Here is a 25,264-nt window from a genome sequence, read left to right as displayed (position 1 = left end):
TCTCAGGCTTTTATAAAGAGTTTAACAGAAAAAAAATTGTCTCTAAAAGAAGAATGTAGATAATCTACCCTATAAATAGAGATCACGCTGGAGGTCGGGTCGCTCTATCTTCAAACTTTACAGTACCGTTTAGAGGTTACAAAACTATTATTTTATTAATGATAATTTCAATGTTGAACCTTACAGAAGAACAAGAGGATGAAATAACTAACGGAAATGACGATGCTCCTCGTGGACCTATGGCCGAAAATAGAGATGTCCTCGAAAACATCAACATCTCTACACCTAGATCTGATTATGTAATCATCAACATGGACCTGGACGAGGATGTGGTCATCTATTCTGACAGTAAGTTTACTTTCTTGTTCATGTTGATAAGAAGGATAATTACTACGATAAATATCATCAGTACTTCTAACTTACATAAAATGAATAAATTAAAATCTACCAATCTTTTAATCACTTTCTTTTACAGAACAAGAGGACAGAGAACATATTCCACCTCCTCTGTGTCCTCCTCTGTCTACAACTCCACTACCTCTGTGTCCTCCTCCATCTACTACTCTGCCTCTTGAACATTTTGATGACGATCTTGGCCTGGCCAAAGACATGGAGAAATGTAAAGTCTTCATGGAGCTTATCCTTAAGGAACGTCTGGCCTACTATGCCAGCCAAAACCTAATGTAAGTCCTTAGGGCTCCTGTGAATTTTTTATGATATATGTTATATTTTAGTATTAACAAGCAATAGGATAAATAATTAGACATTGGGCACTAACGTCCTAAACGTTGACAGCATTCTTTTTCCTTACGGCGTCTAAATCATCAGTCTGTGAGCCATGAGACTACATGAGAAAGGCTGTTGTCATTCTAGACTCACCAATAGAATACAATGTAAATTATCTTTAATACATCACAATATATAACAAAAATGGACGATCATTCGAAGAAGAGTCGGTGATCAAGGCATAAACAATAAGATGAATATTTTATCATGATCACATTATGCATATACAGCAATACTGGGGTAAAATGTAAATGTAATAATTCACAAAAGCTGATGGCGCAATAAAAAGTGCTCAATATCAACAATTACATTTACATCCAGGTGCCATAACCAATATTCAGCCTTATTAATGCACAGAACTCAGAAGAAAAAGTCACGTCAGTGCCAAGTACGTTTAGACATGCTGTAGTACCAGAAATGCCAGCCATCACATCAACCTGACAGTGGTTTCACCATCACAGCTTTTTCAGGAGTTATAAGAAACGGTGTGCAGCGCTGTATTCGTACTAAACGTACCACGAGGGAGGGATTCCCAGAAAACTGTAATCTAATATCACAAGAACAAACAATAATAGTCAGGGTACTATTCCTATCAGCAATGATCAGGTGTAGAACATACCTGAACATTGAGATGAAATAATGCCACTATATATTACATAGCACTGTATTACAATCTACAGATAATGGACGACATGTAAACTTCTTCTGTTGCCCCACTCATTATAATCTGTCACCATGTATATATATATTAATCTTTACTGTCTTGCTGATTTTGTAACATATATTTTCCAGGTGAGGCAGAGCGGGGTCTCGCTGTGTTCCCACAAGGAATATGGGATCCAGCTGGAGATGACAACTTTACATCAACAAGACGAGGCAGATTCCGGGCTCGGTCTCTGTCCTCAACCACTGGATACGACATTTTCTGGACTTTCCGCAGCTAGACGCACTCACAGAACAAGTGGGTTTCCTTCTGCAAGACGAGACAGATTCCGGGCTCGGTCTCTGATCTCAACCACTGGATACAACGTTTTCTGGACTTTAAGCAGCTAGACGCACTCACAGAAGAAATGGGTTTCCTTCTGCAAGACGAGACAGATTCCGGGCTCGGTCTCTGATCTCAACGACTGGAAACGACGTTTTCTGGACTTTAAGCAGCTAGACGCACTCACAGAAGAAGTGGGTTTCCTTCTGCAAGACGAGACAGATTCCGGACTCGGTCTCTGATCTCAACGACTGGAAACGACGTTTTCTGGACTTTAAGCAGCTAGACGCACTCACAGAAGAAGTGGGTTTCCTTCTGCAAGACGAGACTAGATTCCGGGCTCGGTCTCTGATCTCAACCACTGGATACGACGTTTTCTGGACTTTAAGCAGCTAGACGCACTCACAGAAGAAGTGGGTTTCCTTCTGCAAGACGAGACAGATTCCGGGCTCGGTCTCTGATCTCAACGACTGGAAACGACGTTTTCTGGACTTTAAGCAGCTAGACGCACTCACAAAACAAGTGGGTTTCCTTCTGCAAGACGAGACAGATTCCGGGCTCGGTCTCTGATCTCAACCACTGGAAACGACGTTTTCTGGGCTTTAAGCAGCTAGATGCACTCACAGGAGAAGTGGGTTTCCTTCTGCAAGACAAGACAGATTCCGGGCTCGGTCTCTGATCTCAACAACTGAATACGACATTTTCTGGACATTCCGCAGCTAGACGCACTCACAGAAGAAGTGGGTTTCCTTCTGCAAGACGAGACAGATTCCGGGCTCGGTCTCTGATCTCAACCACTGGATACGATGTTTTCTGGACTTTAAGCAGGTAGACGCACTCACAGAAGAAGTGGGTTTCCTTCTGCAAGACGAGACAGATTCCGGGCTCGGTCTCTGATCTCAACAACAGAATACAACGTTTTCTGGACTTTAAGCAGGTAGACGCACTCACAGAAGAAGTGGGTTTCCTTCTGCAAGACGAGACAGATTCCAGGCTCGGTCTCTGATCTCAAACACTGGATACAACGTTTTCTGGGCTTTAAGCAGCTAGACGCACTCACAGAACAAGTGGGTTTCCTTCTGCAAGACGAGACAGATTCCGGGCTCGGTCTCTGATCTCAACCACTGGATACGACATTTTCTGGACTTTACGCACCTAGATGTACTCACATATTAAGTGAAGTACCTACTGCACACGAGACAGCTTCCAGGCTTGGTCTCTGTTCTCATCAGTGGATTAAACAGTTGATGGACTTTCTGCAGCTAGATGTAATAACGAATCAAGTGAGTTACCTACTGCACCATGACACAGATTCCGGGCTCGGTCTCTGTTCCCATCAATGAACATCTACAGCGTAAGGGAAGGGCAGTCCTTCAGCCAAGGTTCCATAGAGGTTTCCTCCACCGGGGGTTTTTCCTCTCCTCAGCGCTGAAGGTCGACTCTTCGTGAGTCAATGCCCCTTTGTCATCATTATTATCGGGCACTTTTGAAGATTATTGCCCTGACTTCTAATGGGAACTTCTACATTACCCACCTTTAAAGAAGTTAATAAAGAAGTCAATAAATCATATGTAGCAGTGTATCTGTGCCTCTATCGATCCTTACAATACAGCAGAATATGTACAACACTGTGAGGAGGGAATATTTTATGTAACATTAAACACATGGCGGCTTACTGTATATTCGTGTTTTCTCACAATCAAACTTATTTGCCACAAATTTAACATTCCTCATTAATCGTGTCCATCTTCTTCGGCCTGTTTCACAATGGGGCTGATACCAGTACGACCAGGACGTTAATGTCACTGCACACCATACAGTTATGGCGCACATCATGATATCAGAACATTACGACTTGTCTCGCCAAAGGACTAGTTATTACCTCTGGGGACGCACATCAGTGGCAACTGCTCCGCGATGGCACGGCTCGAAAAAATGTCAGAGGCCTGGCCGCGCTGGAAATTCCAACCGAGCAAGCAGAAGATTTGAAACCATAAGACCATGGTGGAAGAAACAGGTCAGCAAAATATAAATAACAATCTGCTAGCTATGGATATAGTAGGACAACACCATGCTGAAACAGCAAAAAACAACCAATGAAAAAAATGGTGCAAGATATCCAAGTATAAAAAGATATAAACTTTATTAAATAAATTTACAAATATAACAAGGAAAAATGACAATAGTGGGTAAAACGGCCAAATAGCCACCGTAAACCGCATGGAAACACAAGACCGCTCCTCATATATAGCAATGCATGGTATGCAGAGACAGGGATTCTCCCATATAGTGATGAGATCTACTGCAGCATATAGACAGATTGCTATTAACTAGAGTGAACAAATACAGCGTGTAAGTACATAGTTAATAACAACGGGGACATACCCAAGATGTAACTGAGGAGAGGACACGGCTCCAGCTCACCCCAACGTGCGTTTCGGCGATCCTTCTTCAGGGGGTGTCATTGTAGGTAAATTATACCTTGTGTTCTATAAATCAAGTAAGTGCCCTACAGCCATTAGTGTCAATCCAAAATCTTAAATTCACACTTCTGAATCCTCACATCGCGCACTGTCAGGATTCTCAGGCGATCATGTGATCACAAGTATGTGATTTCCACACCTCCGGCCACATTTCGTCTAGACATGCTTGGCTTTGCCCAATTTTCTCACTTGTATTGAGCGCAACCACGCACAGTTGGTAGGTGATCACATCTATGAAAGTCACATACTTGTAGTCAGATGATCGCCCACTCCCAGCACAGAGAACTTCATAGCGCACGATGCACACACTGGGAGGATTCAGAAGTCACCAGTCAAATAGAGTGATCACAAACTTTATCCTCAACACCTTTAACGAAACCCACTGTAGTAGGACTGATGTCACCAGAATACAGTGGCCATATAATGGATATATCAGTTCTACACCAGTACTTTGCAGACCATATATGCTACAACTTCTTAAATTCATAGTTCTGAATGCTCACAGCATGCACTGTCAGGATTCTCCAGTGCCGGGAGCAGAGGTCATGTGACTGCAAGGATTTCCACAATTCCGGCCAGAGGCCTACATAGAAATCATGTTGCACTATAGCGGAAGTTCTAATTGGACCCCCAAATGAACAAAAAAAAAAAATATTTGTTTGGGTCACAGAAGAGCATGTGTCACAACTTTACAGTCCTTACAAAGCAATTTTCCTCCTACTGAAGCCCTAGATTCCCCTTTCAAAGTATAATGCCAACAAAATGATACACAAACAATGTATGACACCCCCACAGTGACTTCTTCCACAGTACCCTTCACAAGAACAGTAGGATGACCATACTGTAGACCACCTCAAGACCCCCATTAAAGTATTGTGACCATAATACAGTACGATCCCTAACGTTGACCCCAACATAGCCCTCCAAGCAGTATAATGGGCCCCACATATAAATAACAAAATCAAATAGCACGTATTTAAAACCTGGGCCAAGAGCATGTTTAAGTATTAAACTCTCCCCATCCTATATATCCAAGGTTTAAACTCTAGTGTAGTACTCCAAAGTACATTTGAATATCAAGAAAAAAACGGAGTAAACAACAACACACAAAAAGATGGTATAAAACTCTTTTTATTAAAGATACAACTAACAACAAAAAAAAACCCCTCTAATAAAGGGAAACAAATAAAAATAAAAATAAAAATAAGGAGGAAACAATGCAAGTAACCAGAGGAGATCAAGGTGGTCACTGGTACAATCTGGGTAAAATGTATGTTGCAGTGCCAGGGCGTATATGCCTCATACGTGCGAGTAAATCTCCACCCAGGTATAACACTATATTACACACCTATATGAGGATGCCCCTAAAATAGAGCATATAGTTTAAAGTGCGTTCTAGTGCTTCCCCGTATTGTGTCCTAATCAGTATAACCTGGGTACAAAATATATGCAGCAGTGCTCAATTCTCTGTTAAGTTTACACGCAAGGCAGTTACCGTATTAAACGCCCCTATAGAACTGCCTCCAAAAACTTGGAGCATACATGTACAATGCCACTAGTGCTTACCCATAGTGAATCCGGATCCACAATGATCTCCTCGCAACCCCTTTATTAGAGGGGTTTTTTTTGTTGTTAGTTGTATCTTTAATAAAAAGAGTTTTATACCATTTTTTTGTGTGTTCTTGTTTACTCTGTTTTTTTCTTGATATTCAAATGGGCCCCACATATAGTAAAACAGCCCCACAACTCACCACACTGTATAATGGCCCCACTAGGCATCCAAACAGTATAACAGCATACATACAGCCTCCCACACAGTATGAGGGACCCCATTTAAACCTTCACATTGTATAATTGCTTGCATACAGTATAATGGCACAAACACAGCTCTCCAAATATTATAAAGGCTCCAATATAGCGCTCAAAATATTATAATAGCCCCTCACACAGCCCTCATTAAGATATAATGGTCCCTATAGTCCTCCATGTAGTATACTGCACCCCATAATTCTCCATTATAGTATAATTCACCCCATAGTATAAAGCACTAGCCATAGTCCTCCATATAGCATAATGCACTCTCCAGAGCCTTCAGTACACTATAATGAGCTCCTCATAGTACTACACATAGTAAATATCCCAAAGTTCTCCAAACAGTATATTGCATCCCAAAATCCTCCAAACAGTATAATACACTCTCTATAGACCTCCATATAGTATAATGTACCGCCCATAGTTCTCCAAAGCGAGAGACTCGTGAACACCTAAACCATGGCTTAGCAAATTCACCCGTGTTGGTGCTCTGGGAATCAGCTGCCTGCCTTGTGTCTCTGGCCACCCCACTGCCTCTTCCTGCCTTTGAGCATTGTTACATGCAATGTCCCCATGTCTATGTTGGAATGGGCAGGGCAAGAGGCCAAAATCTATAATGGAAATGTGAACAGCTCTTCGGAGTGGCCAAGTGTGGGATCACTTGTTTCTGGGCACTTGGCATGGTGGGAGGAAGGAGGATCAGGGTGAGAATTATGTGGTCCAGAATCATGGCTACTTAGACTCGACCATGCCCTAGATAGGGTGGTGCTGGCAAAGTGACTGGAAGCATTATCTACTATTCATCCAACAACATTTTCACAATGGTCTGGTTTCAAGAGTGGTGTTCAGCGCATCCCTAGAAAGTGAGACAGGAAGCTAGATTGAAATGATGTTTGTTTGTTGTGCTCCAGCAGTGGGCACAGTTTCCCCTTGCCCATATCCTCAGTCTTTGCGCTCACCATCAGCATCACGTCCACTTCCACATCGTTTACCGTGAGCCTTGCCCATTTTAAATTACGTATGATATGTCCCTGTTAAGAAAACATTGCAGGCAGTATTACAATGCCAGCAAAATTTGCCCACTACAGATGGATGTATAACACTAGAGTATCAACATAGCAATGCTATTTGAAACCAATTTTTTTTTTAGTGTGTTTTGAGGCTCAACTCTTTTACAATAAATGCTGTATAAAATTTCAGTGCTGAAAAAAATGGCAGTATTATATTGGCAGCAAAATGTTTCGACTTAAGATGGATGTATAAGACTGCAGTCCAGTACTAAAAAGGAACAACATCCTATCCAGGATAAAAACCTATAATGGTCGAAACGTTGCATCATGGCAGAATAAAGCTCTTTTAATCTTTCATCACCTGGATGGGATGCTGTTCCTTTTTTACTGGACTGTGTTTTCTTTCCGATTGGGCCATTGGACTGGAACGTGGACCCCTGCATTGAAGTCCTGTCGGCTGCTACTTATTTTTACTTGCCATAAGACTGCAGTATCAATATAGCAATGTGATTTTTTAACAAAGATTTTTTTTGCAGGGGGCTTTTGAGGCTTAATCTAGCACTATAAATGCTTTATAAAATGTCACAGCTTAAAAAAAAGGCTGTATTACAATGGCAGGCAAATTTGCACACCTCAGACGGACGTATCAGACTGCAGTATATATATAGCAATGCGATTTTTTAAACAATTAATTTTTGGGGGTTTTGAGGCCCATCTGTAGCATGCTAAATGCTGTATAAAATGTCAGTGCTCAAAAAGAATGCAGTATTACAATGTCAGGCAAATTTGTCCAATTGAGATGGACGTATAAGACTGCAGCATCAATATAACCATGCAATTGAGATCCAAGCAAGTCTGGATATATGCTTTTGATGCGCAACCGCCGCACTATATGGTTGTGCTCAAAAGTTTACATACCCCAGCTGAGTTTTTGCTTTCTTGGCCTTTTTTTCAGAGAATATGAATGATAACACCAAAACTTTTTCTCCCCTCATGGTTAGTGGTTGGGTGAAGCCATTTATTGTCTACTGTGTTTTCTGATTTGAAATCATAATGACAACCCAAAACATTCAAATCACCCTGATCAAAAGTTCACATACCCCATTTCTTAATACCGTGTATTGCCCCCTCAAGCAAAAATGACAGCTTGAAGTCTTTTGTGGTAGTTGTGGATGAGGTTCTTTATTTTCTCAGATGGTAAAGCTGCCCACTTTTCTTGGCAAGAAGCCTCCAGTTCCTGTACATTTTTGGGCTGTCTAGCATGAACTGCGCGCTTGAGATCTCCCCAGAGTGGCTCAATGATATTGAGGTCAGGAGGCTGAACCTTCAATTTGTTCTGTTGTAGCCAATGACAGCTCGACTTGGCCTTGTGTTTTGGATCATTGTCATGTTGGAATGTCCAAGTACGTCTCATGCGCAGCTTCCGGTCTGATGAATGCAAATTTGCCTCCAGTATTTTCTGATAATGTTCTACATTCACCTTTCCTTCAACTTTGACCAAGTTTCCTGTGCCTTTGTAGCTCACACATCCCCAAAACATCAGCGATCTACCTCCATGCTTTACAGTAGGAATGGTGTTGCTTTCATCATAGGTTTTGTTGACCTCTCTTCAAATGTATCATTTATGATTGTGGCCAATAAGTTAAATTTTGGTCTCATCACTCCCAATTACCTGGTTCCGGAAATTTTGAGGCTTGTCTCTGTGCTGTTTTGTGTATTGCGGCGAGATACTTTGTGGCATTTACATAGTAATGGCTTTCGACCATGCAGCCCATTTTTCTTCAAGTGCCTCCTTATTGTGCATCTTGAAACAGCCACACCGCTAGTTTTCATAGTCCAGTATTTCAGCTGATGTTATTTTGGGGTTTTTCTTTGCATCCCAAACAATAGTCTACAGACAGGTTAATTGACAACGTGGGATACAGCAGGCTGTTTCCCATTTAGCAACAGAAAAAATTATAACTTTTTTCTTAATGTGCTTTAGGTCTGCAGACAGTTTTATATCGCCACAGCACTAAATGACAAGGTGGGATACAGCAGGCTGTTTAATGTTTGATCACTAGCTACATGTGAATTAGAATGCTATACTCGTGCATAGATCATAATAGAAGCAGTGCACAACATGTGCCCTGGGCTTGTCTGTGGACCTCAGTAATGTCCAAAAAAGAAAAAAAAATGCTAGAAGGTAAATTTAACAGCCACACTGGACAGTAGCTCGCTACACTATCTGACTGATATACAACCACCTATCTAACTAGCTGAATTGTGGGATACAGCAGGCTTTTCCACATTTAGCTACTGAAATAATATAATCTAGAATGCTATACTTGTGTATGGAGCACTATAGAAGCAGTGCACAACACACTTGTAGGACATGTGCCCTGCTGGCTGTGTCTGTGGACCTCAGTAATGAGCCAAGAAGAAATAATTCCGGAAGGTAAATTTTACAGCCCCACTGGACACTATCTACCTACACTATCTGACTGATATACAACCAGCTAACTAACTAGCTAAAATCTTGCTGTTACAGTGTCAAAATGGCGCTAAAACAAGATGTCCGCTATTTATATGGAGAGGGACATGTGATTTCAGCAGCCAATGACACAAGCCGTAGTGTCAGGACATTGTGGGTGTGTCTTGCGCCCTGATTGGCTAACCACAATGTGAACACCAAAAGCTAGGGGAAAAAAAAAGAGACTGCTGTGCTTCCCAGAACGCTGCGCTCTGAGCTGTGTAAACCCCCTCCCCTCATCAAACACGCGCCAAACACTCATGATACACCACCGTCATTGTTGCTAAAGTGCTGAAAATATTTTTGTGGCAACGCAAATATTTTCCCACACTTTTACCGAATTGTTACCGATTTTTACTGATTTTATAACATTTTGCTCGGGTTCCCGATCACGAATCCGAATGTGCCATATTCGTGCCGAATTTATGTTTGGAGATCGTTTTCCGAAAACAAATTCGCTCATCACTAATTATCATCAGCCCTAAGAAGTGCTGTTGTTGTTCTTCATAGAAATATAAATGTGGTTGGATCCCTGGCTAATACACAGCTACAATTCTGTCCCTCTCTCACCAGCACCTCTCCCTACGCTGCCTGCGTCCGGGGTACAGTGTGCTGAACATGGCGTCTTATATAGACCAGATGAAGCTATGGGCCTGCCAATCACAGTAATGCCACAACCAAGATGGCTACCGCATTACAGTGACTGGCAGGCAATCCCCACATGTTCACTGGCTGTCTAAAAACACCAACCATGCGGGGCTGGGACTCGAGTTCCCACTCGAGCATTCAAAAAATAATCGCTGAGTAACGAGTATCCTGAGCACACTGATGCTCGAGTGCGTAACGAGTTGTGACAAGCTCATCACTATTTATCAATTCTAAGCCTTGCTGCTCTACAGTTTGTTGCTGCAAAGGACAAGAAAATATTTTTCAGGGCTGGTTAAAATCCCTTCTATATTCTACAATAATTCCACTCTTGTGATGAGCGAGCACTAAAATGCTCGGGGGCTCGTTGCTCGGGTCGAGCAAATTGGAATACTCCGGTACTCGACCCGAGCAACGAGCCCAATGTAAGTCTATGGGAAACCCGAGCATTTTTGACCCGACCCGTCTTTTTAGGGTCTAAAAATGACTGAAATCGATGGGAACACTGCTCAAATGACATGGAAACATCAAGGGGAAGACTCCTAGAAGCATTTCTGACTCCCAGGTCACAGCTGTGAACAATGTTGTCAGGGTCTTACGCCACTTTTACAGACTCACAATAAAACATACAAAAACAAAATGGATTTTCCTGGGAAATATGTTAAGGTACATCCTTTCCAGGGTAATGATTTGTATCTAAGGCAAAATAAATAACCCAACACAAAGATGTTCCTCCACCAGTTGGGCTATGTTCACATGCAGCGTTTTTGATGCATTTTTCAACTTTAACATTGCTTTCAACCAAGACAAATGCATTCACTGGGAAATGTCATTGTAACATTTAACAACCCTAGCTGGCCATGTGGTGTGTGACACATCAGCAGACACGTCCTGTTTCATTTATGAAGGAGGGGCTGTTAAAGGAGGAGGGCCATCAGGCAGACTGTAATATTCTTAAAGGGACAGCAGTTGGTCCTCACTATTCTTAGAGAGCCATCAGCCGGCTATGCTTTGTTGTTCTCACATTAAACAGTGCGTCTCCTATACTGTTATTGCCTATGCACTGAATGCAAGGTCTGCCCCAAATTTGGACGCACCTCAATAACCATTGGACAGGTGTACTGGATGGCCACATGAAACCAAAGTTCCCATTATTATTAATTTGCTACTGCAACACTGTTAGCCTATATATTGAATGCAAGGCCTGCCCTGTCCCAACGTTACACGCACCCCAATAAGCCTTTGAACCAATGTACTGGATGGCCACAGGAAACCAAAGTTCCCATTATCATGATTTTTTTTTTACTCCCAGAAAGTTTGCCTATGCAGTGAATGCAAGGCCTGCTCAAAATTTGGATGCAATATCCCTTGGAAGAGACGTGGAGTAGGGTGTTAGGGTGGGCGGAACACACTAAATAAATTATAATAATGAAGTGCGTTCGCCACCCGGGGTCCATCGTGGAGAGATGGAACACTGCAGCTAAAAGTACAATGGCGAGACTTGCAGCGAGCTTAACAGACTGGCACTGAGTTAACGGCACTCAGTGGAGTAGCACATGGCTGTGCCAATTGCACATGTAGCGCCCCCACTGCCGCAGGGCCGAGGGGTACCCGGTACCGGGCCTCTGAGTCTCTGCTCTGGGGTTGTCACGGTGGCTAGACCCGGTCCGTGACCCTGCTGAGGGGCGTACAGTAATAGATGTAGATAGTGGTGGTGGTGCGGTGCAGTAAATAACGAGGACACCAGGTTGCAGTCTCTTTACCTCTTTACTGAAGATCTCTGGGTCCTCAGTCCAGAATACGGTTAACCAGGCTGCGCAAGTCCGGCCGGTCCGATGGCACCTCCAGAGTTCTCCTTGCAAGTGGAAATCTGTGCCTTCCTGCTAGCGCTATGTGTTGTGATCCTTCCCTGCTGTGCTTACGGAAAGTCCCCACAACTGTTGTGTCTGTTTCTGAAGTTCCCTCCCAACTCGATTAGATGATGTTCTGCTAATCCTCCGTCCCTCCCTGATGTTATGGTTAGGATGGCACCCGTATGACGGGTAGGCTCGGAGCTCTTCCGGGACCCTAGAGTCGCCCCTCTCCACAGGTTGCCCCCTATGTCTTCATAGGTGATTTAGGTGAGACAGCCCGCCTGTAACTGACTGTCCTGCCGTTGGTTTAAAGTATGGCTTGGAGCACTGTACTTCCTCGGCGTTCCGGCCGCCGGTTGTGTGCCTCAGTAGGATGTTGCCTCGGTCTTACAGCACGACTCCTACTGGTATTCTCCTTCTTGCTTTGATCTCGTTTCTCACTCAGCACAATATATCTCGCTTCTAATCCCTCCTTGGGCACCGCCGCTATGCTGAGCAGGCACGGTCCCTTGACGTTCTCTCAAGTAGCCAGGCCTCTGTCAGGATCCCACCCCTGACAGGGACCCTACCGAATCTTCTCCCACAACACCCTCTGCCACAAGGTGTTGCCTGGTTCCAACCCAGTCAGCTTTCTCCCTAACTTCCTGCCTGACCCCCAGTTTTACCAGTATGTGAGGAGTGGCCTAGTGAATAGAACCCTTAGCTCCCCCTGGTGGCCTGACTGTGAAATGTATTGGTGTATGTGATACCTGGTCAGATGAACTCCTTCAGTGCCATCAGACGTACCACAGCTCCCCTTAGTGGCGGAGACACGGTACTGCAACAACCAGGACTCTGGGGCGCTGCACTCCCCCCCGGTTAAATCCAGTACTCCGGGACTGGGAAGAAAACAACAATACAGGTTAGCAAAAAGACATACAATTTTGAAAATGCAATAACAATAAGTAAGCTTGAACAGAGCTTCCCTTTATGGGAGGTGAGGACACTTGAACGTTACAAACATGGTTAAACATTATAAATTACAGGCTATAAATAACTCCTGTTACCCAACCGGGTATTCTACTCAGTGCAAACTTTTGAATCATAAGTTAACATTGCCTTTAAGGACGTACACTTCCTATCCACTAAAGACTTATGCTGAACATTATAATATTAATTAACTGTTTCTCTTTCATTCTCCTTCGTTAAATCTGCAGGACCGCCTGTCCTAACTGCTCCAGGCCTACTGCCTCTCCTTTCTTTACAGGACCGCCCCTTTCAGCCCGGGCCTACTGCCTTTTCAACTACTATACACAGTATAGAACATAACATTATTTTCAGTTTGAAATCACGGAGCCATCCCTACATGACTCTTAGGAGGACCCACTGACTAACCCCTACAGGTTCACTTCCTGTCCTCATGTTTCTATCAACATTATCAAACATTTCTTACAATCAACTAGTTGGATACATATAACTTTTACATGTAAGCATCATCATCACTTTCTTTTGTCAAGACATTATTGCTATCTATCTGTCTTAAAGCAATACCACTCTTTAAATGCAACAAGTGAACATCCCCTTTAAGAGAGGACCAAGTCTTTATGAGGTAGCACATCTTCTCAAGCTACCAGTCCGTACTCAGCAAAGGCTCCGGTGCGGTATCTTCGCAAAGAGTCCTTCTTTAAGTAAAACCAGTAGGGAGCACCTTTAAGAAGGTGCAAACTATTTACAAGAAGTTTGTATCATGCATTGTTCATGATTCAGCAGTTCTTTTCAACAGGAACCAAAAGCAAAAAGCAGAGGAAGGGATCCCGGGTAAACAAAGGGATCCCTTTAAGAGTTTAACCCTAGTCGGGTTGTAGCAGCAGAAAGACACATAGAAAGACAAGCAGTTAACTATTTACATGTTCAGGTTTCCGAGGTTTAGTTGGACGGCTTCCAGGGCTGCACCTGGCACTTAACCCCTCTTGGCCTGGGAAAAGTGAGGACCAGGGTTACACCCAGTGCTGGACAAACGCCGTTAATCCGTCTTGCATGTACGGTTAAATCGGGCGCAGCGATGGAGGTCTGCGCAGCTTGAGTAGGGGCATTTGCTGCAGCAGAGGTAGCGGCTGCTGCAAGATCAGTCACTGGAACGGAGTCAGCAGCTTTGGCACTAGCAGTCACTGGAGTGGTGTCGGTCGTCAGGGCAGGGTCGTCCTTCATACCTGCTTCAGATGCGGTCCCTCCGGTGCCGGTCTGCTCCGTCTCCACTGCGGCCTGTAGCGCTGGTTGCAGGGCCTCGCGCTGCGGCGTTGTCATCTCTGCTTGCAGCATCTCGCTTTCCGGCAGGGCCTTGCTTTCCAGCTTCGGAGCGCTGGACCTTCTTTCCTGATCCGGACCAAGCGAGGCTGCCGACAGGCGTCTGGTGAGGCTCCCGATGATGGTCTTCTTCCACCCGGCCTCAGTGCTCAGCTCCGTCTGCAGGAGTTGTTGGATCAGCCCGTCCGCTCCGGTCTGCAGGAGGTCAGCGTCAACTGTGGAGGTCTGGCTGCGGTGCCTCTCCGGGTAGCTGGGGGAGTCCTCAGCTCCGACCCCACGCTCCTGCTCCGGGTGGCTCGCCATGGCGTCCTCCATGTCACTGGGTTCTTCCTGATCCTTTTCCCGCTCTCTCCTTCGTGGGCGGTTTCGCTTTTGTTGGCTCCGCCCCCATTGAGGATCAGTAGGCGGATCTCGGCTGCTGATGGACACGTCCTCAAGGGGCAGAAATATTTAGACTGGGCGGCCATTGTCTTTCGCGCTCTCCAGTTTGTCTACGCCCACTCCACGCCCTTCTTCTTCTTCTGCGCTCTCCTTAGCGCTGTAATGGCGGCTGTTTTGGCGGGAACTTCTGGCGGCAAGTGGCAATACACAGTCTTCGCAATAAGTCACAGTCCAAACACAATAAATCACAGTTCCAAGGCACACATGACCTGATTCTTCAGGCTTAAGTAGATCCTGTTCGTGACGCCAAAATGTAGCGCCCCCACTGCCGCAGGGCCGAGGGGTACCCGGTACCGGGCCTCTGAGTCTCTGCTCTGGGGTTGTCACGGTGGCTAGACCCGGTCCGTGACCCTGCTGAGGGGCGTACAGTAATAGATGTAGATAGTGGTGGTGGTGCGGTGCAGTAAATAACGAGGACACCAGGTTGCAGTCTCTTTACCTCTTTACTGAAGATCTCTGGGTCCTCAGTCCAGAATACGGTTAACCAAGCTGCGCAAGTCCGGCCGGTCCGATGGCACCTCCAGAGTTCTCCTTGCAGGTGGAAATCTGTGCCTTCCTGCTAGCGCTATGTGTTGTTGTCCTTCCCTGCTGTGCTTACGGAAAGTCCCCACAACTGTTGTGTCTGTTTCTTAAGTTCCCTCACAACTCGATTAGATGATGTTCTGCTAATCCTCCGTCCCTCCCTGATGTTACGGTTAGGACGGCACCCGTATGACGGGTAGGCTCGGAGCTCTTCCGGGACCCTAGAGTCGCCCCCTCTCCACAGGTTGCCCCCTATGTCTTCGTAGGTGATTTAGGTGAGACAGCCCGCCTGTAACTGACTGTCCTGCCGTTGGTTTAAAGTATGGCTTGGAGCACTGTACTTCCTCGGCGTTCCGGCCGCCGGTTGTGCGCCTCAGTAGGATGTTGCCTCGGTCTTACAGCACGACTCCTACTGGTATTCTCCTTCTTGCTTTGATCTCGTTTCTCACTCAGCACAATATATCTTGCTTCTAATCCCTCCTTGGGCACCGCCGCTATGCTGAGCAGGCACGGTCCCTTGACGTTCTCTCAAGTAGCCAGGCCTCTGTCAGGATCCCACCCCTGACAGGGACCCTACCAAATCTTCTCCCACAACACCCTCTGCCACAAGGTGTTGCCTGGTTCCAACCCAGTCAGCTTTCTCCCTAACTTCCTGCCTGACCCCCAGTTTTACCAGTATGTGAGGAGTGGCCTAGTGAATAGAACCCTTAGCTCCCCCTGGTGGCCCGACTGTGAAATGTATTGGTGTATGTGATACCTGGTCAGATGAACTCCTTCAGTGCCATCAGACGTACCACAGCTCCCCTTAGTGGCGGAGCCACAGTACTGCAACGACCAGGACTCTGGGGCGCTGCACACACAGCAACCGAAAAAGCTCTGCAGCAGAGCCGTGTTATTGGCACACAGTAGCAGAGTGTATAGACTCCAATGCAAACCCTGTTGACTTCACAGGAATTCGTTTACTCTGAGGCAAGGGAACCGGTAGTGGACTCCATACACACACAGAACTCCTCACCGGAGGGGCCGGTATTCTAAAGGCACTAGCTCCTCTCTGGTTAGGCTGGAATTCTAAAGGCACTGAGCCTGCCCTAACACATGCCGCAGAGTCCACACTACCGAGAGGTTCCACAAACACACCAAACAGAAATGATCTTGGCGCACCGACGGGAGCGCCAAAGATCCTTTTATAGTTTCTGTCAATCAGACAGGACCTTGCTCGATGGCCAATCCGGAGCCAGACCAGGACCTGAGCATGTGACAGGCGACCACCAATGAGAAGTCGACCCACGAGCATGCTCAGTAAAGCAAAACCTGAACTTAGTCTCAGGAGTGACTGCACGCTGCTGAGAATAGTCAGTTACTATAGCTGAACCTGGAGAGGCAGCGGTAACCAAGTGTAGAGCCCGGCTCCGAGCAAGATGCTGAGACCGACGTCTTTGCTCAGCAGCATTCACTATGGTCTAGACTGAATGGGACACCGCAGGAGAAAACAAGGCTTGGGATCCCTGCGCCTAACAGACGGCTTCCTAAAAATATTTTCCCAATATAAAGGAGCGGGTCTCCTATACTTGTAATGCCAAACATTTTCCCCTGGGGGGTACACATCAACATACTGTGTAGACTTTTTTTTCCTGTCTCCCCCTTTTCCCTCATATATTGTAAGCTTGCGCGGATCCTCATTCCTCTTGGTATCTGTTTTGATCTATGTGTTTATTGTTATGCTGTAATGTTGTCTGTACAAGTCCAATCTAAAATGTAAAGTTCATGCAGAATATGTCAGCGCTATAGAAATACTCGTGTATAAGCCGAGATTTTCAGCACTTTTTTTGTCCTGAAAACGTCCCTCTCGGCTTATACACGAGTCATTGCCAGCGGGGGAGTAAGGGTGGGGGAGCAGAAGACATCATACTCACAATCCTGGTGTTATCGCTGCATATCAGTCCCTGCATCTCTCTTCCTGTCTTCCTTCCTGTGCTGAGCGGCCATGTGGTACCGCTCATTAAAGTAATGAATATGCATGCGTCTCCACTCCCATAGGTGTGGAGTGCATATTCATTACTTTAATGAACGACATCACTGACCGTTCAGCACAGGAAGGAAGATAGGAAGAGAGATGCAGGGACTGGTATGCAGCGCCAGGAGGGTGAGTAGGACTGGGGGAGGGTGAGCCATGCGATACTCACCTGTCCCCGTTCCTCTGCACTGTGTGTTCCGGGCCCTCTGGCTGTGGCTAGTGCGCACCCTCTGCCTTAACAGTCATTGCAGAGAGCAGGCGACGCTGAGGAGCAGCGGGCAGTGAAGAGAGGTGAGTATGTCATTTTTTAAAATTTTTTTTAAACGCAGTAGCAGCATTATATGGGGCATATTTTTCTATGGAACATCTTATGGAGCCATCATTAACCTTTATGCAGCATTATATGGGGCATATTTTAATATGGAGCATCTTATGGGGCCATCAATAACCTTTTTGCAGCATTATATGGGGCATATTTTAATATGGAATATCTTACGGGGCCATCATTATCCTTTGTGCAGCATTATATGGGGCATATTTTTGTATGGAGCATCTTATGGGGCCATCATTAACCTTTATGCAGCATTATATGGGGCATATTTTTGTATGGAGCATCTTATTGGGACCTTCATGAACTTTATAGAGCATTATATGGGGCGTATTTTGTATGGAGCATCTTATGGGGCTCCTGATTCATTATGGATATTCAAAAACATTTAACTTACTGATGTCTCAATTAATTTTACTTTTACTGGTATCTATTTTTATTTTTGAAATGTATCACTAGCTGCTGCATTTCCCACCCTAGGCTTGTACTCTAGTCAATCAGTTTTTTGTGGCAAAATTAGATGCCTCGGCTTATACTCGGGTCGGCTTATACTCGAGTATATACGGTATTATTATTATTTTAAGGGTATCATAAACACCCTTGAAAACAATTACGTGGCCTCAGGGACCACGGTCACCAAGGTAATCTAGTGTTGGTGGATGATGAGGATGAGGAGGATAACAGCACACAGTCAAAATCAGGAAGCGTATACCCATGTGTGGGTGGGAAGAGGTGCATGGGAATACCCCTCCAAAAAAATGACATTGGATTTCAGGTTATGTTTCGCTGTTATCATTCGGTGGTGTAGAGAAGTCTGGCCCAATCCATCCCTTGTTCATTTTTATAAGAGTCAGCCTGTCACCATTTTCAGCTGACAGGCGCATGCGCTTATCAGTTATAATTTCACCAGCGGAACTAACAACACTAGCAGCAGGGCAGGCCAGGACCTCCAAGGCGTAGAGAGCCAGTTCATGCTACGTGTCCAGCTTGGATACCCAATAACTAAAAGGCACAGAGGAATCACGGGGGAAGTTGCTACGGTCAGCAAGGTACTCCCTCAGCATCTTCCAGAACTTTGCACTCCTTGTACCAGTACCCCTTGCCTCTGTGCCAGGGCGATGGGAGAGTCTGAGAAAACACTCCCAGAACTTTGCCATTGTTCCCCTGCCTCTGCTGGATGGGAGCTGTGTCTCTCTCGCCTGTACTCCTTCGTTGTCCAACGAACTGTGACCTCTGCCGCCAGCGTTTTCAGATGGGAATTTTTTTAATAATCCGCAACAAGGGCCTTCTGGTACTGCACCATTTTAGTACACCTGTCTGCCTCTTTAAGAATAGATTGAAAGTTCTCCTTGTAGTGTGTGTTTAGAAGGGTCACCAACCAATAATGACAGTCACCCAAAATTTTGAGAATACAAGGGTCACGGGAAAGTCAGCGCAACATAAAGTCAGCCATGCGTGCCAGACTGCTAACAGGCAAGACTTCTGTGTCCTCACCAAGAGGACAACTGACCATGCTCTCCTCCTCCTCCTCCCTGTCCTCAGGCCATCCACACTGAACAGACAGTATGACAGTTGTGCTTGTGGTAGCGTCTATAGTGCATGAAAGTAGCTCCTGTTCTTCCTCCTCCTCCTACTCTTCCTCATTGCCAACCAATCCACGTTGGGACGACATGAGGCTGAGCTGCGCGTAATCACCCTTTATGGTTCCTTGCTCCATCTCATTGTGCTCCGCCTGCAATGCATCTTCTTTGATTGAGAGCAGAGAGCGTTTCAGAACACAGAGAAGTGGAATGGTGTAGCTAATTATGGTGACATCACCACTCACCATGTTGGTGGACTCCTCAAAGTTTTTGAGGATGGTACATATGTCTGACATCCATGTCCATTCCTGAGGTCTTATGTTTGGAGTCTGAACTGAATATCGACGGCCTTTTTGATGCTGGTAGTCAACAACTGCCCTCTTCTGCTCACAAATCCTTTCCAACATATGCAGTGTAGAGTTCCAATGCATGGGGACATCACACACCAGTCAGTGAGCCAGAAGCTGTAAACACTACTGAAGCATGGCAAGGGCGGCAGAAGCTGTAGCTGATTTTCTAAAATGGGCACACAGGTGCGCACTTTCACACGCAGATCTGGTAGCTCCGCGTAGCTTTTGAGAAACCACTGAACAATGAGGTTAAGCACATGGGCCAGGCAAGGTACGTGTGTGAGCTCGCCTCACCTCAGAACTGCCACCAGGTTCCAGCCATTGTCACACATGACCATGCCTGGCTGTAGGTTCAGCGATGTCAGCCACAGATCTGATTGCTCTTTCAGAGCTGTCCACAACTCTTCTGCATTGTGCGGTTTGTCACCTAAGCATATTAGCTTCAGGACATCCAGTTGCTTCTTGGCTGAGGCAGTGCTGCACTGCTTCCAGCTTGTGACTGATGTGTTGATGTCGGAGATGGAGGCTGAAGAGGAGGAGGAGGAAGTGCAGGAGCTGTAGACTTTGGGGCCAACCCTGATTGACATAGAGCCCGCAATCCTTGGCGTCAGGGGGATGTGTTCCATCCCAAGGACCGACTGGGTCACGGCTTCCACTATGTTAACCCAGTGTGCTGTCAGCGAGATGTACCGTCATAAATAGGGTTGAGCGAAACAGATCGTTCATTTTCATAAGTCGCCGACTTTTGGCTAAGTCGGCGTCTCATGAAACCCGATCCGATCCCTGTGTGGGGTCGGCCATGCGGTACGCGACTTTCGCGCCAAAGTCGCGTTTCAATGACGCTAAAAGCGCCATTTCTCAGCCAATGAAGGTGGACGCAGAGTGTGGGCAGCGTGATGACATAGATCTCAGTCCCCACCATCTTAGAGAAGGGCATTGCAGTGATTGGCTTGCTTTCTGCCGCATCACAGGGGCTATATAGGGGCGTTCCCGCCGACCGCCATCTTACTGCTGATGATCTGAGCGTAGGGAGAGGTTGCTGCCGCTTCTTCAGAAGCAGGGATAGTGATAGGCAGGGTACATAAAGCCACAAACCGCTTGTGCTGTAGCGATTTCCACTGTCCAACACCACCTTTTGTTTGCAGGGACAGTGGAAGCTACATTTTTTTTTCCTCAGCGCTGTCGCTCATTGGGCTGCCCTAGAAGGCTCCCTGACCCTGATAGCTGCGTTGCTGTGTGTGTACGCCACTGTGCAAACCAACTGCTTTTTTCAAAGCACTAATCCTGTTTTTCCTTCCTTTCTGCACAGCTATCTTGTGTGTTTGTCCACACTTTTGTGTGCAGCAGTCCTTTTCATAGCTGCCTGCCATACTTTTCTGAGATAACTGCAGGGAGATAAATATTGGCAAGTCTGCCTCTGTGCCAGTCCTGTGTGTGGCATCTGTCTCTCATTGTGTGCCACCGAAAACCAGTGTGTGATACTTGGCCATTTTTTTTTTTGGGGGGGGGGTAGATTCTCCCTTTTAAAAAAAAAATTATAGTGGGAGATTAAGATTGGCATTTCTGCTTGAGTGCTGGTCCTGTGTGTGCCATCTGTCTAAAATTATTGGGGCACAGAAAACCTAGTGTGTAACATTGGGCCTGATTTTCCTTTCAGTGTCAGGCACCTATAAAGGTATATATAAATCCTACAGAAGTTTGAGTTCACCTTATAAGTTGTTTTACAGTAACAAATACCGTTACTTTGGTTACGTTTTGCAAACAATGAGGAAGTCTAGTGGAAGAGGTTGTGGCCGTGGGCGGTCATTGTCAGCTGGTAATGATGGTAGTGGTGGTGGAGCATCAGGTGGTCGTGGTAAAAGCAGTACAGCACCCAAGTCTCGAGTTGTTGAGCCAGGTTCGTTGTCTGGCTACACAAGGCCTCGAACGCTCTCTTTTCTGGGAGTAGGAAAACCACTTTTGAAGCCGGAGCAGGAGAAACAAGTATTGGCTTTCATTGCTGACTCTGCCTCTAGCTCTTTCGCCTCCTCCTCGGAAAGTGCCAAATGTCAGAGCAGTGCATCGTCAGTGGATGCTCCCGGTCAGGAACAAGTCGCTTCCTTGTGTCCTTCACCCAGAACAACAGTGAAGGATGCGTCAGTCGACACAACAGGTTACTCCATGGAGCTCTTTACACATACCGTTCCTGGGTTAGACAGTGAAACAGTTAACAGGCCATGCCCATTAGAAGTTGAATCGGACATGGAGTGCACAGATGCACAGCCACAGCCAGATTACTATGCTGTTCCTTTGACTCAGACCAGAACATTGCCCTCGCAGTGTACTGAGCCAGAATCAAACCCAGCGGAGACTATGGTGCCCCGTCACAAACGCTATACCACCGGCTTACACGGTGACACAGACGAAGTTGCACACGACATAGAAGAGGAGGTCATAGATGACCCAGTTGTTGACCCTGATTGGCAGCCATTGGGGGAACAGGGTGCAGGCGGCAGTAGTTCTGAAGCGGAGGAGGAGGAGCCGCAGCAGGCATCAACATCACAACAGGTTCCATCTACCGGGCCCGTATCTGGCCACAAACGCGTGGCAAAACCAAAACCAGTAGGAGGACAGCGTGGCCATCCGGTTAAAGAAGCTCAGTCTGCAATGCCTGAAAAGGTATCCGATAGTAGAAAGAGTGCAGTCTGGCATTTTTTTTAACAACATCCAAATGATCAGCGCAAAGTCATCTGTCAAAAATGTTCAACTATCTTAAGCAGAGGTCAGAATCTTAAAAGTCTAAATACAAGTTGCATGCATAGACATTTATCCACCATGCATTTGCAAGCCTGGACTAACTACCAAACGTCCCTAAAGGTTGCAGCACCCTCGGCCAATGAAGCTAGTCAGCAACGCTACATCCCTTCCCTCACTGTAAACCCACCATTTCCCGCACCACCTGCAGTATCTGTGCAGCTTTCGTCGCCAGGCCAAAGCAGTCAGGGAATCACCAGGTTTGCAGTAGGAAACACTGCATGTAGCCATCTCCAACCCTCTCTCACTCACCCATGTCCACCGGCACCACCGCTAGTTCCACGATCTCCAGGTCTCCAGTCCAGCTCACCCTACATGAGACTCTTGTTAGGAAAGGGAAGTACTCATCCTCGCATCCGCGTACACAGGGTTTGAACGCCCACATTGCTAGACTAATCTCATTAGAGATGATGCCCTACCGGTTAGTTGAAAGCGAAGCTTTCAAAGCGTTGATGGACTACGCTGTACCACGCTACGAGCTACCCAGTCAGCACTTCTTTTCTAGAAAAGCCATCCCAGCCCTCCAACAGCATGTTAAAGACCGCATCGTCCATGCACTCAGGCAGTCTGTGACTACAAAGGTGCACCTGACAACAGATGCATGGACCAGTAGGCATGGCCAGGGACGTTACGTGTCCATCACGGCACACTGGGTGAATGTGGTGGATGCAGGGTCCACAGGGGACAGCAATATTGGGACAGTTCTGCCTAGCCCACGGTCAAGGAAAGAGTTGGCTGTAGGCGTTCGCCCCCCCTCCTCCTCTTCCTCCTCCTCATGCAGAAGCGAGAGCTCGTCCACAGACCGCAGTCGCACATCCACTCCATCCGCAGCTGCCACTGTTGCACACCAGGTGTGCCATTATGGGACAGCTAGTGGCAAGCGTCAGCAGGCTGTATTGGCAATGAAGTGTTTGGGCGACAACAGACACACCGCGGAAGTTCTGTCCGAGTTCTTGCAGAATGAAACTCAGTCATGGCTGGGCACTGTACATCTTGAGGCAGGCAAGGTAGTGAGTGATAACGGAAGGAATTTCATGGCTGCCATAGCCCTTTCCCAAATGAAACACATTCCTTGCCTGGCTCACACCTTAAACCTGGTGGTGCAGTGCTTCCTGAAAAGTTACCCGGGGTTACCCGACCTGCTCCTCAAAGTGCGCAGACTTTGCTCGCATATCCGCCATTCGCCTGTACACTCCAGCCGTATGCAGAACTATCAGCGGTCTTTGAACCTTCCCCAGCATCGCCTAATCATCGACGTTGCAACAAGGTGGAACTCTACACTGCACATGCTTCAGAGACTGTGCGAACAGAGGCGTGCTGTTATATTTTTGTGGGAGGATACACATACACGGGCAGGCAGTTGGATGGCAGACATGGAGTTGTCAGGTGTGCAGTGGTCGAAGCTACAAGACCTGTGTCAAGTCCTTCAGTGTTTTGAGGAATGCACACGGCTGGTTAGTGCAGACAACGCCTGTTGTGGATTCTGTTTGTGGGCTCCCTCTGGTGGTTACTGCTGGTACTGGGTGACTTTGGTGGGTTGCGGCCTTTGGTTTCCACCTGTCCATCAGAGGCTGGGTGGTTCCTATTTTACCTGGCCTTTCTGTCATTCCCTTGCCGGCTATCAATGTATTCAGATGTGCTCTGTTTGGTTCCTGCCTACCTGCTCCCAGATCTTTCAGGATAAGCTAAGTGCTGATTTTCAGTTGTTGGTTTTTTTGTCCAGCTTGCTTATTATGTCTCTATGCTAGCTGGTAGCTCTAGTGGACTGAGGTTCTCCCCATGTGCCATGAGTTGGCACATGGGTTCTTGTAATCTCAGGATGGTTTTTGATTAGGGTTTTTTGCTGACCGCTCAGACCCCTTTTGTATCGTTCTGCTTTCTAGTTTAGAGCGGGCCTCAATTTGCTGAACCTATATATATCATCTCTATGTGTGTGCCTGCCTCTCATTTCACCGTCAATACATGTGGGGGGCAACTATACCTTTTGGGGTTCATTCCTCTGGAGGCAAGTGAGGTCTTTATTTTCTCTGCAGTACTAGTTAGCTCTTAGGCTGGTGCGTGGCGTCTAGAACCAACGTAGGCACGCTCCCTGGCTATCTCTAGTTGCGTTTGTCAGGCGTAGGGCAGCGGTCAGCCCAGGTTCCATCACCCTAGAGCTCGTCCGATATTTTGTATTACTTTGCTTGTCCCTTGCTATCCCTAGCCATTGGGATTCATGACAGTATAGCCGGCCCACAAAGTGTTAATTGTTTGGGCTGAAGCAGGAGAAAAAGAAGTGTTTAAGGGAAATTTTTTTTTTTTTTCCTTCAGAGTTTTGCTGCCTAGCCCTTAATTGCTGTCTAGCTGCTTCTTACCTCCTCTTAACCCTTGAATGGCTCTGATATTAGCTGTTTAACATGGATGTCCAGAGTTTGGCTTCCAGCCTGAGTAATCTCGCGGCAAAAGTTCAAAACATACAGGATTTTGTTGTTCACACTTCCATGTCTGAACCTAGAATTCCTATTCCAGAGTTCTTTTCTGGAGATAGATCTACCTTCCTGAATTTCAGGAACAATTGTAAATTGTTTCTTTCTTTAAAATCTCGCTCCTCTGGAGACCCTGCTCAACAGGTTAAGATTGTAATATCTTTCCTGCGGGGCGACCCTCAGAATTGGGCATTTGCATTGGCACCAGGGGATCCTGCATTGCTCAATGTGGATGCGTTTTTTCTGGCATTGGGATTGCTCTATGAGGAACCCAACCTGGAGATTCAGGCTGAAAAGGCTTTATTAGCCCTCTCTCAGGGGCATGATGAAGCGGAAATATATTGTCAAAAATTTCGGAAATGGTCGGTGCTTACTCAGTGGAATGAGTGCGCCCTGGCTGCA

General features: G+C 46.2%; 1 protein-coding gene across 1 annotated transcript; it reads left to right on the top strand.

Moving 5' to 3' along the window:
- The first annotated feature begins 234 nt into the window (after positions 1 to 234).
- On the top strand, positions 235 to 1,813 carry LOC143817895 (uncharacterized). The gene is made up of 3 exons (XM_077299363.1): positions 235 to 348; positions 476 to 683; positions 1,579 to 1,813. The coding sequence occupies exons 1-3, from the start codon at positions 240 to 242 to the stop codon at positions 1,580 to 1,582; spliced, it is 321 nt and encodes a 106-aa protein (XP_077155478.1). The 5' UTR covers positions 235 to 239; the 3' UTR covers positions 1,583 to 1,813.
- Positions 1,814 to 25,264: the final 23,451 nt, after the last annotated feature.

This window comes from Ranitomeya variabilis, chromosome 3, assembly GCF_051348905.1.
Source record: "Ranitomeya variabilis isolate aRanVar5 chromosome 3, aRanVar5.hap1, whole genome shotgun sequence".
NCBI lineage: Eukaryota > Metazoa > Chordata > Amphibia > Anura > Dendrobatidae > Ranitomeya > Ranitomeya variabilis.
This window is presented reverse-complemented; position numbering and strand designations above follow the sequence as displayed.